Below are 18,059 nucleotides of genomic sequence, written 5' to 3' on the forward strand. Positions count from 1 at the left end.
ATGAATTTTTGAAAGAAAAATACTGTTCACAAACAGTTAGAGCGTTATACAAACGTTTTCTTACATTATTTTGTATTTTTTTTAAACATTTCATTTTAACAAAGCTGCCAATTCTACTGGATTATACAGTAAACCACTGGATTTAATAAAAATTCTCCTGGTTTTTGTACATTTTAGAAAATTTCCTAAAATTAATTGAGTAAGTTTCCTAAAAAAATCCTTATTGAAATAGAATTTTTGCTGCTTGCTTGAATATTTAAATAGGCATCACTAATACATAATAAAGCGAGCCTCATTTATAAAATTCAGTTAACTATCTTTGATGAATTAAATGCCTATTACTATTCAAAATTATGAATAAACATAATGCATAAAATTTCAAAATCATTTAATGTGAAATCATAACTGGAAAATATTGCAGTTGATGATTATAAAAATCCCTAAAATTCTCTATGAATAAAATATTTAGTATATTTTGCAACAATTATACAGAAATTTGTGTTATTTCGTAAAATCTGCTGGATTTTTTCCTACTCGTGTTGGCAGCTATGTTTTACTATTACGTTCAACTAAAATCTGAGCAAACTGAAAAAAATGAAAGTGTATGAGTTTTGGAGTGAATGTAGATTAATTTCTTTCCATTTTAGGAAACTTGAAAAACTAAATTAACCGTATACATCTGACTATAGAACGAGAAATTTCGGAAAGTGTTTAAAAAATTAAATTGGTTAGGGTGAGGATTTGACTTATAATCGGGACCATTAACCTTGCAAAATTACATGCCAGCATTACTAACAAAAATTAGCCATATATAGCTGAACATTGTGAGTGGTACACACAGGGTATCTGCTACATTTTAGATTTTCAAATTCATGACTTTTCATAACTAATTCCAAGAACTTTTCATGACTTAATGAAGTTACTATTTTCTCTGACAAAAACAGATTAATTAATTTAAAAAGCATTATAACACTATTAATTGAAATGATAGGTATAACCAAAACTGTTATACTCTGCATCTTCATATTTATTGATTTTAAATTTAAAAAACAGAGTAAAGAAAGAGTTGAAAAAATAATAGCTGAGCAAAAAAATTTTTTTCTGCAGAATTATATTCTAAAGATACTTTTCTCGTTCATCAGAAAGAAAAGAAATACTCCTGATTATTTTGCTTGCCTTCAGCTAGAATTTCAAATTGATAAAATAAATAATAATAATAATAATTCTGAAATCACAGAAGTTTAAAAGATACTTCGCTCTAGAAATGATGTTTTTTCTTTCATTTTTTTTAATGAACACCATAATTTTTAAAGAAAATGATAAAAACATTTTATATTTTAATCAAATATGACTGTGAGTGGGGATTTTGTTAGAAATTCAGATATTCGGAACACCATGAAATTGGGGGCGGGGGGATTCCATTTAAGAAATAAAATTCTTTGGTTACCTAAATCCATGACTTTCCATGATGATTTTTTTTTAAATAGTTAAAATCATGACATTTCATGACAAATTTTGTTCGAAACCGAAATTCATGACTTTCCAGGTGCGCGGATACCCTGTACACACAAAACATATAAGTACAAGAAAATAAAATGCTTAAAAATAACTATCTATAGAAAAAGGAAACGAAAAAAAAATAATAAATATAAAAATTAAATTAAGAAAAAAAATATTTTTGGAGTTTCTTTCACCACTTATTTTTCCCTCATAAAATACCAAAAGATTAGAACAGTAAATGAATAGAACTCAGTTTATGCCATTTAGCACAGAATATTTTTTATAAAATATGCTATTATTTTCTTTGAAATGTGCTCAAACTACATTCATTGATACTGAAAAAATAGTGTCAGGCATGAAAAATAATATTTTATTTAAGAAATGACACATTGCATAAATGCTAACAGTGAATAAAATGGTAATTTTGTTTACAAAACTAGCAATTTTTATTGATCATTAAACATATGATTAATCTCACTTGGATTAACTTTATAATTTCAAAAAACTAAATTTGTCAGGAGCTGCTTCAAGTTTTTTTTTTTCAATCAGAAATTTTTCGTTTATTGAAAATAACAATGAATTAACCTGTGCATTTCACTATTTATTTATTTATTTTTTTTAAAGTATGGAATTATGAAGTATAATTTCTAATATTCAAAACTACTTTATTTCATGCTTTTTCTAAAAAAATTTTCATTTTAAAAATGAAACATGTTATGTTTAATATATTTCAAGAAACACTTTTATAGAAATAAATTATTAGGATCAACAAATATTTTAATCATCTAAAAAATTCAATTTCTGAAAAAATGGCAGCATGTTTTAAAAGGGAGCCATTGTTACAAGTGCAAAATTTCCTGATTTTGCTCTATTGATACTAGCATTCATGCAAACATCATTCACTTACAAAAATTTAAAAAAACCACTGATTTCTTTCATAATTATATTTTATTAACAACAGAACGATAACAGCCCATGAGTTGAAAATTCATATTGTCATAATATACATTTCTAAACTATACATTAGATGTAAGAAAAAGTTTCTCACCAAAGATACCAGCTTTTTTATGAACTTAGTGACACAGGAATATTGCCCAATTTGTGAATTATCGCCATCAGAAGACTCCTCACTGAAATATAAAACAAGACAAGCAAGTTTTAAACAGAAGAAACAGCATACTTGAGCAAGAAATATCAGGGTAATATTGTTTTAGGTCATAAACATTTAAGCTGTTTTTTATAATGGCACAGCTGCCAACAAGAAAGGAAAAAAAAAGAGAGTAGAATTTAATAAGCAGTAAGACATTTGATAAAAATTATTAAGCAGTAAATGAAAAAAAAGGAATTAATTGGATTTTCTATAATTAATAAGGAGAATAAAATACAAAAATTATGTTGCACTGATAAACACAAATTTAAATTGCAAAATTATTTTCAAAAGGACATTAAAACTTTTTTTATGATGTTAATTACAATGTAAAATTTATAATTCTGAACAAAAAACAGAGATAGTTATTTCTCTTTTTCAAAAAAATGTAATTTCATTCTTGAAAAATATGAATGATAAAAATTTTCATGATAGCAAAAATCAATAGTAACTGACTTAATTACTGGAAGTTCTCAATAAAAAATGAATTAAATTTAAACACATTGAAACCTGAAAAAACTGAGTATATCCAGAAGGGTTGCAGGGTTCATCATGACAATGTTTCTTTAAACCTATTAAATATACACTTTTTGGTAAATGAGGCAATGAGAAATTTTAAAGAATGTTAGTTACTTTACAAATAATAAATCAAATCTTTTTGATTAAATGAGGAGAAAGTAGAGTTGGCAGCTATGTAATTGCAGTGTTTATTTCATTACAACTAGTTTTATTATGAATGCATTTTTCACTTTCTTATACTTTAAGTATCATGCTTCAAAAGTTTGCTCCTTATTTAGTATAACACATTGACAATTACCCCATGGCAGAATAGCAGCAACATTTTCACAGAACATTACAGAGTTATTGCAGAAAGATTTTTCTCGTAAAAAATAAAAAATGCAAGTTTTATTTTGTACAGAAATTTACACATAGTATTTGAATCATGCATTTATAGAAATACTTTTTGAGACGCTCAATTTACGCCAATAGTATCGTTAAACGACATGTTTCAATTCCATTTTAGGCAATTATTGATATTGATTTTTATGTGGTTTTTATATAACACAATAGATTTCAGGTAATATGAAAAATTCGATTCGTGCATTTGAGTATTTACTTTTTAAAGCAATATTTCTATTGAATTTTTCACAGTCATGGCAATTGATTTCTCCATAATTTTTAAATCTGATATTTTTTTTATACGATATTATTTAATAAAACAGCATAATATTGAAAGGAAACACACATTTGAGAAGTCCGATTCCAGTGATTTCGTCATCAATCTTTTTTCGGCAATTACTACTAAATGAATTTCATGATTTTCAATTATTTTTTATTGTGATCAATATTTACAAAATGTGAAGAAGGAAATACTTTGAGCGTTTTCCCCAAAAATATTACATATTCAAGTAAAATATTATACAGGGTGCTTAGCCAAATTTTTGAATAAAAAATATAAGCACCTCTTAAGCACTAAAAAAATATTTTTAAACTCTTTTTTTAATAAAAAAAATAAAGGGATATTTACGTATTGTGATCCCTCGTGTCAACTACACTCGCCTAATAGATTTTAAACTTGCAATTTAATACATGTAGCTGTTTGTCTGAGGGTGGCTATAATTCAAGTAGGTCCTTTTCCGTGATTTTCCTTTAGTATCTAGCAGGCCGCTACCAGGAAGTTGCCAATACTCTGCGATTATTCTGTCACAGATCACAATACGGATTTCTCCCCAAATATAATTAGGATACACTCACTTATAAAAAAATTTTGTTGCAGATAGCTTGGAAAAATTCTACTACAGGGGACAATTATAATAATACTTACCTATCTGAATACGGTTGAAGGTACATAGTACAGTGGACAGGTTTCAACTGATTGATAACATGGATGCAAAGTCGTTGAAACAACTAGAAGGAACAAGAGAAACTATTCATATTACAATAGTAAAAGAGAGAAGAGTTGATGACAAACTATTTAGATATTACCTGACGAACAACTTGATTGGGGCATTTTATTAATATCTGCACAGGCCACCAGCTGTTTTCAGCCATGTGATCCAAGAACCACTATAAAGCAGAAATAAAAGTTCAGGATAACATTTAGAGGGCATACACTATTAAAGAAGCAGGGGAACAAGTTTACCTCACATGCAGGTTGGCTAGCACTGAACTGTTTAGTAAGGAGTTCAATCCACTGAGAGATGGTGGGCTATGAAAATGACACACAAGATTTTAAATAAATTTAATACAAATATATTCTTGTTACATAGCAAGGTATGTAGCCAGATTTTTCAATAAAAAATAAGCACATTTTAAGCACTCCAAAAATATTTTTAATAATTTTCCAAAAATAAATCATAATTAGGATTTGTGCAGCAATAAAAATTTATTTTTTCTATTATTTAAAATTCTTAATTTATAAACATAAAATCAATTAAATTTAAAAACATTTTCAAAAACTTAACATAATTATGATAAAATAAGTAAAAGTCAGCGGCACGACAGCCCATTAAGGGCCAAGGCCTACTGTGCCCATCTCAGTTTTCTTGACCTTGGGCTCTGGGGTAGCAGGAGCAGATGTTACGGTCAGGTGGTCAGCCTAACGGGGAACCCCCAGTGTTTAGTTCCCAAGCAGGCCTGGTACTCATTTATCGACCCACTGAAGGGATGAAAGGCTGAGTCAACCTTGCCCGGTCCCAGGATTGAACCAGGGACCTGTGGCACGACAGCGCAACCGCTCAGCTATGGGGCATCGATAAAATAACTAGTTTCTGATAAAAATTGGAGAGAAAATTGTGAAAATCATTCATTTTTTGAAGTTTAGAACTACAAAGAAAAAAATATCTTTTTAAAAGATAAAAAATCATGCACTTTTTACAAACCCAGAATAAAAGAAAGCACCTTTAAGGGTCTTTAAAAATGAAAATCAAAAAAAAGTACCTTTAAGCACTTTCTAAAAGCACTACACACTTTGACAAATTATTCAAACAATGAGAATGGGAACATTTCGATATCAATACCAGTACATGTCAACAACTATGGACAAGGGGTCGAAGGGTTTCTTACAGCTACAAAAATTTCAATATTTAGACACAGGTACAGTTAAAATATTGCTCATTGAAGGGTCAGAAAAATATATTTCTTAAATTTTTTTTGTCTACGTAGCAAAAAGCTAGTAGTTTTTAATTTATTGAAAACTAACTGTATACTTATTATTAAGATTTTGTCAGGGACTCGGAAACTTGTCGTAATGGCAAGTTTTCTTAATATACAGTGTTCGTTATATCTGTATATCAACTGAGAATTTTAGAAAATATATTTATTGAAAAAGGTATCACGCTGTAGCAAAACACATCCAATGAATGTTTAAGAAAAAAAAAGAAATATAAAATTTTATTTTAGTTACTTTTTATTAAATAATTACAATTTTTTGGCCAATATAAAACTAAAATTAATTAATTGAATTTAATGAATGAATTAACATTTTAAAAAACTGTATTAACACCAAGTGTCATTCAATACAAGTTTAAAAAAGTATTTGAATGGATGAATAAAAAGTACTTCATTAAGGATTGAAAATTTGAACAAGATATATGGAGAGTGTAAAATAATAGTAGGAACAGAATAAATAAGTAAAATAACCTTTTCCTTTGCATGAATGAGAGTTTCCAGTACGAAAGATGTGCCGAGTTTGGCAGACAACAGTATGATGTCATTGTGACCCGCTAAGGTTTGAGGAATATAACTGCATATTTGCCACATGAAGCTAGAGAGAAGAATTTCATCAGTTAGAAAAAGATCAATACTACTAAATATGAGAATGCAGTATAAAAGAAACCTGTTTGATACCTACTCAAAGTATGTGTGCTCAAAGAGGCTTTTGTCTTGAAGGAATTGCATGTTGTCTTGCCAAATCCACTGCAGAAAAGAAAAAAAAAATCTGATGATGACAGCCAGGGATTAAAAAGAGCAAAATAAGCTTTATTTAACTACATGGTGCATAGCTCCCAACATGGATAGGAAAAAATCCAGTAGATTTTACGAAATAATATAAATTTCATGATAATTGTTGCATAATGTAATAAATAATTTACGCATAGGGAATTTTAGAGATTTTTACAGTCATCAAAATAGAGAAACTGCAATAATTTCAAGTTTTGATTGACATTAAACATACTTGAAATGTTATGTATTATGTTTACTCATCATTTCGCTTATTAATAGGCACTTAATTCATCCAAGTTAGTTCAAAGATTTTTTTAATTAATTTAAAAAAGATAGTTCCAAATAAAACTAAACTGAACATTTTATAACAAAATCTTTTTAAAACTGATTTCTATAAATGAGGTTCGCTTCATGTATTAGTAATATTCAATTCAATATTCAAGCAAGTACTAATCTGTGTAAAAATTCCATTTCAATAGGGATTTTTTTTTTATTTTTTTTTTTTTAGAAAACTTCAATAGGGAATTTTTTTAAATGTACATAAACTTTTTAAGTTACACACAAAATGTTAAACGTCAGTAATTATAATTATATTAAATATATTGAGGGAATAATATGGTTCTGTTTAAGGGAAAATTTAAAATGTTAATTGATGCATAATTCAGATTTAAATATAGAACCAAAAAGGCAGATGTGAATAATAAGGTGTGAGAAAGTATTTAATTTCGAATAATAAATTAAAAAGATGAAATCTTATATAGATTTATTGTATTATATATATATATATATGTATTCAAATGCATTTAATGGAGAAGTTAAAATAAATACAAAGTAATGAATTCCTCTATAGTAATTTCGAAGTTGCCAACCTCAAATGAAATTTTTCTTAAAAAAATAATGAGAATCAAAATAAAAACAAAATAATTAAACTCTTAAGAAATTTGCCAAAAAATGATTATTTCAATGTTTTTTATTAATTTAGAGTAACTTTGTGATAACAGAACTTAAAAAAAAAGAAGAAAAAAAACGACAATATTTTAAGTGTTAAGAATATTTTATTGTTAGAGTAACTTTATATTATATAGAGAATATTTATATAGAGAATATTTTATATTGTTAGAGTGACTTTGTCATAACAGAACTTAAAAGAAAAAGAAAATACGACAATATTTTTAGTGTTAAGAATATTTTAACACATAGTTATAATAATAAAACTTTAATTATAATAGGCCAGTTTCTAAATACTCTAATGCAATGAATATTGATTTAGTCTAAAGTAGGGGTGCATAACCTTTTTGAGTGAAGGCAGAGCCGGATTATACCTTTCGTAGGCCCTAGGCATAGCCGTTTTTGGGCCATCCCCTCCTTCCCCCACTCCTCCCCTCTTTTTCAAAATATATGCTAAAATTTTCTTGCATGTTTTTTTTACATTTTTATTAATATGGATTTTAATTTACAAATTTGTTTATCGAACTTTATCTGCAATACCGACATACTGTCGATATAGCAGTCGATATCGATAATACCATTATGATTAGTTCGAGCGATAACTATGTAAACACTTCACGTCAACAATACAACAACAAACCAGCAAAGAAAACAGTGAAATTGATAGTGAGATTAATTACAAGAAATATTTATACTACAAATAGCTTCATAGTTTTCATGATACTACTATGAAAATTTTTTTCTCCCAAGTTTTTTGTAGGCCCCTGAATTTCGTAGGCCCTAGGCACGTGCCTAGTGTGCCTATAGGTTAATCCGGCCCTGAGTGAAGGGCCACTTTCAAAGCAGGTAGATTAATGAAGGGCCGCACTCATATTTAGTCATGTTAGTGGCAAATATGATAATTTTTATATAAACATTAGTGTTCTAAGCACTAAATATTTTTGATTATTTGAATTTGTTTTAAACTAAAAAAAACATACTTTTTTTATTTTTTCCATTTTTCACAATTATTAATTTATCAAATATTTATATATATACATAAATATTGGGGGGGGGGGATATATACTCTAACCAAAAAGAAACTTACAGAATGAAGTGCACACACACACAAAAAAGCATTTTATAGAGTAATATATATTTAAATTAAATATTTTAATAAAAGAAAATTTATAATGTTTAAACAAAAACCAAATGAAATTTTTTTAAATTTTATATTGAATTACATTTCTATAAATCATAAAATTTTTTTTAAATACTTTACATTTATTATTAGACCCACTATTACAAGACTTAATAAAATTATAACTTTTAAATTGCAAGAGAAATTTTTCCTGAACATCAAATTGTTCTACAACTTAGAAATTTCTTAATTTCTTCGAATACTCTTCTTTCTTAATAATTTCAAAATTTCTTAGAAACTTTCAAATTTAATTACATACAATGAAATTACATAATAAATTTTTATGTAAAGTTTAATAACATCCAATGAAAAAAAGCAATGAAGTGACCAAGGCACATAGAGGATAAGTAAGTTACTTACATAAATAAATAAAAAGTAGATAAACACGTTTTTCAAAATAATTAGAGGATTTATTAGGAAAAAGAGGAAAACTAAAGAATAAATAAAATATTAGTATTAAACAGATAAACAACATACCTCAGCAAGTTCTGGAGAAAGTTCAATTTGAGGGAGATGATTTGGATTATCTTCAGAATTATGAAATTTGGGTTTGTAATTGTCTGCATTTGGAATGATTCGCTCATAAAAAAGCATATAAGCACTATTTGTCTGAAATCAGAACCACAAACAAAAGAAATTAAGACATATTTCACTTTTATATACCCAAATTATTATTTATTTAAACAAACTCATTATGACATATAAATATATACTATATTAGATATACTCAAATTTAACATCATTAATGCCCGAAGTTAGCAACAAGTAAGAAAACATTCAATAGGTACTTTTCAGAAAACTTACTAATTAGGGAATTTTCTAGAATCAGGGATGAGATGCTCCAAAAGACAAAAAAGCTGAATTTCCGTGAGTAAATCAAATGCGCATACAATTGTGTAATAATAAATTTTAGACAATTTAAGATAATAAATAATTATGTGTTGATATAAAACTAATTGCATAATAATTTATTAATATATGAAATTACATGGACATTTAACATTTAGTAAAATAACCCATTGAAAAAATAAAGTTAGAAATTATATTTGTCTTCAGTTAACATTCAATTTCTTTTAATAAATACTATTAGGTGATTTATAGCAAGAATATCGGTCACAATTTTTTTTTTAATTATTTAGAAAGGAACATAAACTTTTACAATTGGAATCATAATATTCATATTACAGTAGAGAACTATTTATCCGGTATCCAGATAACCGGGAAGAATTTTGCTTGGTTTTCCCGCTATTTTAAAGCACTATAACGATTATTAAAAAAAAAAGCAGAAATTTGACTCATCTTAAAGTTGAGTAGAGGGAAAGGGGGGAATTCTTCTCCTTACTTGCCCAGAGGACCTTCAATTCTTCCCCTGACCTTGAAGATCATTAGATCCTGACGGGGCAGGGAAGGGACAAATGTTTTATTTCCTCCTGCTTATTTTCTTTTTCTGACAAGCTGCCATCAATCAAACTTAAAGGAGTGGCAAGCTGATTTCTTTTTCTCTTTGATTTACAAGGGGGTGGGGAAAATGCATTGCACAGGCATAGCAATGAGTGTTTGAGTTAAGGAACTTGGAACATCTGGCTAAGAGTATTGATTTTAAAGGTGAAATGTGAGATTTATTTTGAATCATCGACTTCAGTTGCTCAGTTTTGTTATTTATTATGGTGAATTGCTTTATTATTTCAGATAATGCATTATTTAATCAATAGTTATATATATCTATTTGACATCAATTAAGAAAACAATATTTTTTTGTTGAATAAATTCTGATTTCTTAGAAATGCGATATCATTAGCAAGTTTTTCTTGACGTGCAATCACATCTGCTTTCCTTAAAAATAGTCTTTTAATAAAAAAATAAAATAAAAGGAGAAGATTGTTTATTAATTTATATTATAATTATTTGTTAATAAAAGCAGGCCATTATTTTATAAAGAAAATAGTAGTTTCTTTTCTTTTTTTTAAAATTTTGATTATGTTCTTCTGATTCCACTGCATTGTTTTTTTTTTAAGGATAAATTTCGTTACTCAATAAATTAATTCTTTTTATTCATAAATTTTATCATTAAGTTTTTTTTTTTTTTTTTAAATTCCGTTTATCTTATAATATCCTGTCTCTTCCAGGTTTTAATACTTATGTTAGTGCCTTTTTTAAATATTGTTTCTGTTCCATAATTTTCAAGTGTTGCTTTTATTTAGATTAATAAGTTTTCTTTTCATCCCCCCCCAGTAGAATTAGGTATGAAATATATTGCGTTTTTTAATTATTGGTTTCGTTTCATATTAGTTAATTTGGGGATTTTAATTATTATCAAAAAATAAATATGCAAATTTTGTATTTTTTAAACTTGTTTTTCTTGTCTAAATTTGCAAATGTTTTTATTCTTTTAAATGTTATTTTTCTACCATTTTTTTTAAATTTAGGAGATCTTATTGTTTTTTTCCTATTTTTAAAACTGTTAAATTTTTTCCTTGTAATTTGGGTTTGATAAAACATCGATTAACGGCACTTTTGGCCAATCCAGAAAACCGGGAAATTCAGACATCCGGGATAGCGATGGTCCAGAGCATCCTGGTTTACTGGTTCTCTACTGTATAATCTAATCTAGCTAACGCCCTGTGAAACATATCAACAATTGTGAGGTAGAAACGTTAAGTAACTCCTTAACACACAAAAATTGCTATTCTAGTGTGTAAAACTTGCTTGAATTTTCTGTTTATCTTTGAAAATCAGGCATAAATATGCTCATTATTTCAACCGCTAAATTTTTAGAAAAAGTCGAATATTTATATAAAAAAAAGTTTTTGATAAAAAAAGATCGAAAATTGAAAGACAAAAATCTCATCCCAGTAAAATGTACAAAAATCAGGAGAATTTCAATTAATCCAGTAGATCTGAAAAAACTGGCAAAATCCAGTAGAGTAATTTCAATCAGTAAGTGACAAACAGCAAATTGATATTTGTGCAGAGAAATAAGTGATGAAAAAAAAAGAGACTTATATGAAAGAATTTAAAATGAAAAAAAGTCGTCCTAGATAGTAACAGAAAAAAATTAACCATTTTTATACAAAAATCCATAGTGTTTTATCTGCTATTTATTAATATGGGTAAATGGGGTACTAACAAAACCCAAAGAACAAGAACACATTGTCTAATTATTTCAGGGTTCATCTTCTCTTTTATCAAAGCAAAAATTATAGAATTTCAAGAGCCTTTTTTGAAAAAATTCAAGAGTTTCTTATGAAAAATGAAGGACATTAAAAATAGTCTAGTAATTATTTATTATCAAAAATACATATCCCATAGTGACAGTGCCAATTATTTACCGCTAAAAAAATATTGCAAGGATTGATATAATTGTATCTATTACAGCATTATTTATTTTAGTACAATTATGAATTTTAAAAAAACGTAGCTGCTTTTAAAAAACTTAGTCAATTGTAACACATTTGAATAACATACACATTTGATTCTTCAAGTTTCTTAGAAATAGTTGTTTCTTTTATTGACTTGAGTTCAAAAATATTTTGCGTTACTTCTTTTTTATAAGCACTAATAGTAGAATTTAATTTCTTGAACTCTGTCGACATTGAAAATCAATGTGAGCATCCCAAAACAAAAAAATCAGGGCTTCATTCTAGGTGAAAGAAAGACAAACCTTTTGTTTCAAACATTCTTGCAAGTCTGAAAAACTGTTCAAATTAACTACAATTACGAGAAATTAAGGATTTTTAAAAACCTTGAACCAAAAATAAGTACTTATAAGGGGCTTTTACAATAAAAATTAAGCAGTTTTTAAGAAATGAGGGAACAATGAATTTATGCACAATTATTACTGATATAATATATAAATATATATATATATATATATATAAATTTCATACTTTTTCGAAAGAGAAATCCATAAATTTATCTGTTACAGAATCATACGTCTTACTCTGAAAAAAGAAAAGAAAAAGATAATTATACAAAAAGGAAAAACACTACGCACCATGGATAAATTGTTTCAATATTTCAAGTTTGATCTTATATAAATATAATAACAAAAGGTATGGTCACAATCTTTAACTAAATGACCATCTAAGACTTAAACAATTATGTACATAAAATTCTTATCAACACACTTTTCTCTTATTAAATAACAAAGGAAAAAACTGTTTTCTTTTTTTGGCAGGAGTTAAAATACATTTTTAGGCCTCACACATGTTGCATGGAAACAAAGAGAAAAAAAATTACTCTGACTTTACTCAATATTTCTGATTTTTTTCAACTGGTTATATAAATTTTAATATTAATTTTTCAGTTAAGCTTTATTTCTAAACATAAAATATATTGTAAAACTTGTACATGAATTGTAACACCTGCATTTGAATAAAAAATAAAAAAACATTTCTTTAAAAAAAAAATTTTAACAAATTTTTTAAAGAAAAAAAAATATTGCACTTACTTTAAACATAAATTTATTCATTTCTCCCAACTTTTTGGGTATTTTAGTTTAATTACCTGACATTTCTCTGATTTTATCCAAAGTGATAAATTTCTAATTCTCAACCTTGATGACTCAAAGGTGACATGATACTACTACTAGTATAGCAAGTACTAGAGTTTGTCTATGGTAAGAAATCTCCCTGCCACAAAGTCTGAGGCTGCCTGCTGCTATGGAAACAAGAATAGCTTATTCACTCCAGGGAGGATAGCTTTTCTTCACTCTAGGGCTAACACAACAGCCGAAAAGAACAAAAAAGAGATTGCCTTTCTCTAGCCGACTGGAGCCATAACCTGTCCTAAACAATGACCCCACACCCCTACTTGAAATAGTTATACCTCGTTACCATAGTCACCATCATGGGTCCAGACGAATGGCTAGGGGAGTTCTTACTTTAGACAAACTATAGAAGTTATTAATCTGGTAAACTGATAGCAAACAAAACTGACATTGATATCAAAAGCCAAACTCTTCCTTAATCAACTAATAAAAATGATTTTAAAAACATGCCTCATTTCTATTTGCTGACAAAAGATAAGAGTAATGTTTTATCTTAATTACATTTTTGAACAAAGAAATCTGCAGCTAATTTTCATTAATAAAGCATAAACTGATTCGGCAACTTTATTTTTTTAATTTGCTTTATTTTAAGCCTATGTAAGACTTATAATATATTAATAGATAGTCTTGTTTACAGTGCAAAATGAACATATGCTTTTATGAATTAATAATCTTATTTACAATACTAATATAGAATAACAGAAAAAGGAATCATTTTTTGCTGAATAAATGCTCTACATTTTTAAATTATTAAGAGTTTAAGTTTTTAATTAATAAAAGTTGTATTATTTTCTTATTTAATAAAAAAAGGAATTTTTCAAGTAACTCAGACCCATTTTTAATTTTGTGTTACATAAAAGATCACATTTTTCATACAGAAAAATAACTCACAATGAGTTTTGATAAGCTATGCCAATGAACTTATTTGTACAAACGATTAATATGCAGACTTTATCCAGTAAAAGTTATTCTAGTGCAGTCTCTGTATACCAAATGAGATCAAAATATAAATTCAGTATAGTCGTTCCCCAGGAGTTGACACGCCTTCGTCACGTGGTATCCGACGATACTATTTCACTAGTTTTGGGAGAAGGATGTGAACAATCCTGAACAAGGTTGCTGTTTAGCGATCGTACGACAAAATTATCCAATTCACAATCTTTATGTGAATTTTTTTAACATAAAATAATTCATAAATTTGATGATATTTCTCTCTTTTGAGTGAATAGTTTGTCCCTTTTGAGACATTTTGCTGCAATACATGTAATTAGCTAGAGTAACGAAAGGTATAATAGAACATGATAAAGAGAAGTGACTGATTGAAAATGAATTCTCTGTTTGCGTTTGGCACGCATTAAGGATTGTCTCAATTTCAAGTGTGGAGACGTCTCTTCTTTTACTCTAGCCCTGAAATTGACTCTTCGTCCAAGGAGGTGGAGCCAAGTGTCAACTCTTGGTGAACGAATTGTACATACAAACCCGAGTAAACTAAATTAGCCATCCTTAAAGTAAAAAATGGCTTTTAATGATTTTTAAGCATTCAGAAGTGTGTTTTAAATTTGAATACATTAATAGTGGAACTAAATTAACATTCAGGGTGTTATTTAACAAAATTATAATACTTACAGTGACTTCACCACCAAAGCATTCTGCTGCAATATGTACAGGGTCAAAGTTTTTTACTTCAGAATCATTAAAAAAATACCTAATAAGGAGAAGAAAACACATTAAATTTTATACTTTAAACTTGCTTTTACTATTTCTCACAGTAAAATTATCTCAAAATGACACAATAGTAAAAAGGAAAAGTCTTTATACAAGTTTTAAAATCGCACGTTTTTTGTCAAATTTTTGTTTATATATATATATATATATAAACAAAAATTTGACAAAAAAAGTGCGATTTTTAAACTTGTAAACCATGTTATTATAAATCCCGATATGAGGCTTTTAAATCAAGTGAATATGAAACTCTACACCAAATTTAAAAAATGCGAAAATACAAATCATGATGCGTAATATTTAGAGCACGATGCATAATTTTTAAATCACACAATAATACAACCGCAAACACGAACTACGACATTGGATTTTAAGCTTACGTAACTACATAGGGTTTCAAAAGCTCGTAAATACAAATCGCAATATTGGTTTTTTAAATCTCGTAAATAAGAATTGCAATGTACAATATTTAAATCGCCTGAATAAGAATCGCAATGTTCAACTTTTAAATCAGGTAAATACGAAAATCGATGTTTGATAATAAAATCGCGTGAATAAAAATCAAGATATTTGCAGAGTCTGAACTTGGGATTTCTGGAGGGCTTGTTTGCATTGTTTTTTGTTTAGGCATAATAAATAAAAATTTACAAGATTAATTGAATGAGCAAATAAATATTTTCACCGCAAATCCACCTCTATTTTTTTCTCTCTTTTTTTGTTTATTTTCACTCCAGAATACAAGAAGCAGCGACGTCTGAGTTACGAAAATACGAGCTATTCCGCAGACGGATAAAAAATAGGGAAAATCTTATTTTCTGTGCATGAAATCGGAGGAAATAGCTGATATTAGTAAAAATGCAGAAGAGTTAGCAACTAGGACGTAGTTTGAATTTTCTGTTTTTCTTTGAAAATCGTAAATAAGTATAATTATTTTACTTCAACGACTGAATTTTTTTAAAAAAAGCGGGATACTTATATATACATCAACAAAAAAAAAACTTTTAGAGAATCGGAGTTTTTGATAAAAAGGCTGAAATTCGAGAGACATAAGCGAAAAAAATCTCATCCCTGTATAAAGGTCTGCAACCTTTCGGATAACCTTGCGAAAATCCTCTAAAATGAGGAAAAAAGGAAACGATTTTTAGAGAAACTTCAGAGGGAGGAATGAGGACTTCAATAATTTCGCTCCGTGGAAAATTAAATTCCTCATAAAATATTTTAACTTGTGCAAAAAAAAACAAACAAAAAAATTTCAGCGGAAATTAGCGGGAAAAATGGAAAAATCTGAAAAATGCGGAAATCCGCGAATCCGAGGAAGAATCTCATCCCTGAAGATGGTAGGTGGCTCAGGGGATAGAGCTCTCGCCTCTCAACGAGGTGAATCGGGTTCGAATCGCAGTTATGGCGGGGGTTCATTCTGATTCTGCACCCAGCTCGCAACAACCACAGAGCTGGCGTAATATAATTTTATTGTTTATTTAAGGATCTGCATTTTTATGCAGACATATAAAAATATGTGAAATGCAAAAAAAGTTACACTAGCTATTCCACTGATGCATTGTTATTTCACACCAATTATAGTGCCCAAAATATGATCTAAAACCATCATCACTGTTGGTGAGAGTGACAACCTGGAAACAGGGCATGCCAATGGCATACCTTTTAGCCAACCAGACTGTCTAGGGGTCAGGGAACTAGCCGTGCGTCGGAAAAATGTTCCGGGCAAGATATGGTGTTCTTTCATTCTCTGTACTATCTGTCCTTACTGTGAGAGCAAAGTTGGCCCACCTAATAGGGTGCCCCTCAAAGAGTGGCCCTGTAAAATGCCTGAACTGATGAAATGTTAACACAGGTGGGCGTTGGAAATAATACAAATGATCAAAAACAAAAGGGTTTATTTCTGAATTGCTAGTGTATGTTTAAGTAATTTAGCACAACATGAAGAGTGTCATTTTGTAACATAGGAAAGGAGTCAAAAATTTAAAAAAAGTGATATCATTTATGAATGTCCCCAAAGCCATATTTTGGAAACAGCTAAAACTCACTAGCCTTCCTTAAGGCTGCTCGCACACAAGCTTTGATTCCACCAATGAAATTTAACCCACTACAAAATTTGTAACTACAAATCGTTCATGGTTGTCCGCCTCCCCCCCTTTTCACATGGTGAACAGTACACAGTACAGGTGGCTCAGACATTGTAAGAACCACACGTAGGGTCAGGAAACTTTCAAGCAATAGCTAAACACAATAAAACCTCGCTACAACAACCAAATAAATATATTGTTGTAGAGGGATATATTATTATATGGAGGGCCAACATACTTTGGTGACACAATTAAGATTTTTTAAAATTTATTATATATGTATTAACTATAAATATATTTGCATATTATAGAAAGAATTAATTTGCTGAGTGTTAATTATGGTTAAATATGACATCAGATAGGAATGTTACATCTGTGACTTCTTACGAGATAAGGGAGGCAATTTTAAGAGCGGAGGTCTTGGGGTGGTCGATGCACGTCAACGATGGGGTATTGAAATCTGAATACAAAAGCCATTCACTGTGGTGAAAAGAAATAAGGTATATAATCAGTTGTGAATCTTCTCTTGTCAGAAAAGACCAGAAAAAAGGCAAAATATGATAAAATAAGATTTTTAACATTATTCGAAGAAAAAAAATATTTGTTTAACTGCTTTAGAGAATATTGCAATATTGAGCGGAGCATGACATTAGTTAATATGCAAGTTCATCGGGACTACGAAACATTACTGTAATAGAGGGAGCTATTGCTGTTTCGGATATCGTAGTAGTATGGCAATAAAATGTTGCCTCCATTCACTGTATATACTTGTTGTCTAAGTAAATTTAAGACCTATGTCATGCAAATATCATACCATTTATCTTTCCCAGGGGAATTTCTTTCCCTTATGAAGCAGTAGTAGTGACCACCTTCAGCGTTTCCCGTATGAACAGTCACACCAATAAGCTCATATTCAAAGCATTCATCTTCTTCCTCCAACCCGGCATTGTCTCCATTATCTAAATAGGAATAAAGCAATAATTA

At 28.7% G+C, this 18,059-nt stretch overlaps 1 protein-coding gene across 7 annotated transcripts in view; it reads right to left on the reverse strand.

The window, feature by feature from the left end:
- The window catches only part of puf (ubiquitinyl hydrolase 1 puf), a 183,010-nt gene that overhangs the window by 62,617 nt on the left and 102,334 nt on the right, over nt 1–18,059 (reverse strand). For all 7 annotated transcript variants that reach the window (XM_087158629.1, XM_087158630.1, XM_087158626.1 and 4 more), the window contains 10 exons: nt 17,890–18,034; nt 14,896–14,974; nt 12,608–12,661; nt 9,198–9,329; nt 6,501–6,565; nt 6,290–6,413; nt 4,791–4,856; nt 4,634–4,714; nt 4,473–4,555; nt 2,549–2,630 (listed from right to left, as the gene is read on the reverse strand). In XM_087158629.1, coding sequence (XP_087014755.1) covers nt 2,549–2,630; nt 4,473–4,555; nt 4,634–4,714; nt 4,791–4,856; nt 6,290–6,413; nt 6,501–6,565; nt 9,198–9,329; nt 12,608–12,661; nt 14,896–14,974; nt 17,890–18,034 — 911 coding nt within the window. The remainder of the gene's footprint in view (nt 1–2,548; nt 2,631–4,472; nt 4,556–4,633; nt 4,715–4,790; nt 4,857–6,289; nt 6,414–6,500; nt 6,566–9,197; nt 9,330–12,607; nt 12,662–14,895; nt 14,975–17,889; nt 18,035–18,059) is intronic.

The sequence above is a fragment of the Parasteatoda tepidariorum genome, chromosome 3, assembly GCF_982258835.1.
Source record: "Parasteatoda tepidariorum strain Cologne lab strain chromosome 3, Ptep-v5.0, whole genome shotgun sequence".
NCBI lineage: Eukaryota > Metazoa > Arthropoda > Arachnida > Araneae > Theridiidae > Parasteatoda > Parasteatoda tepidariorum.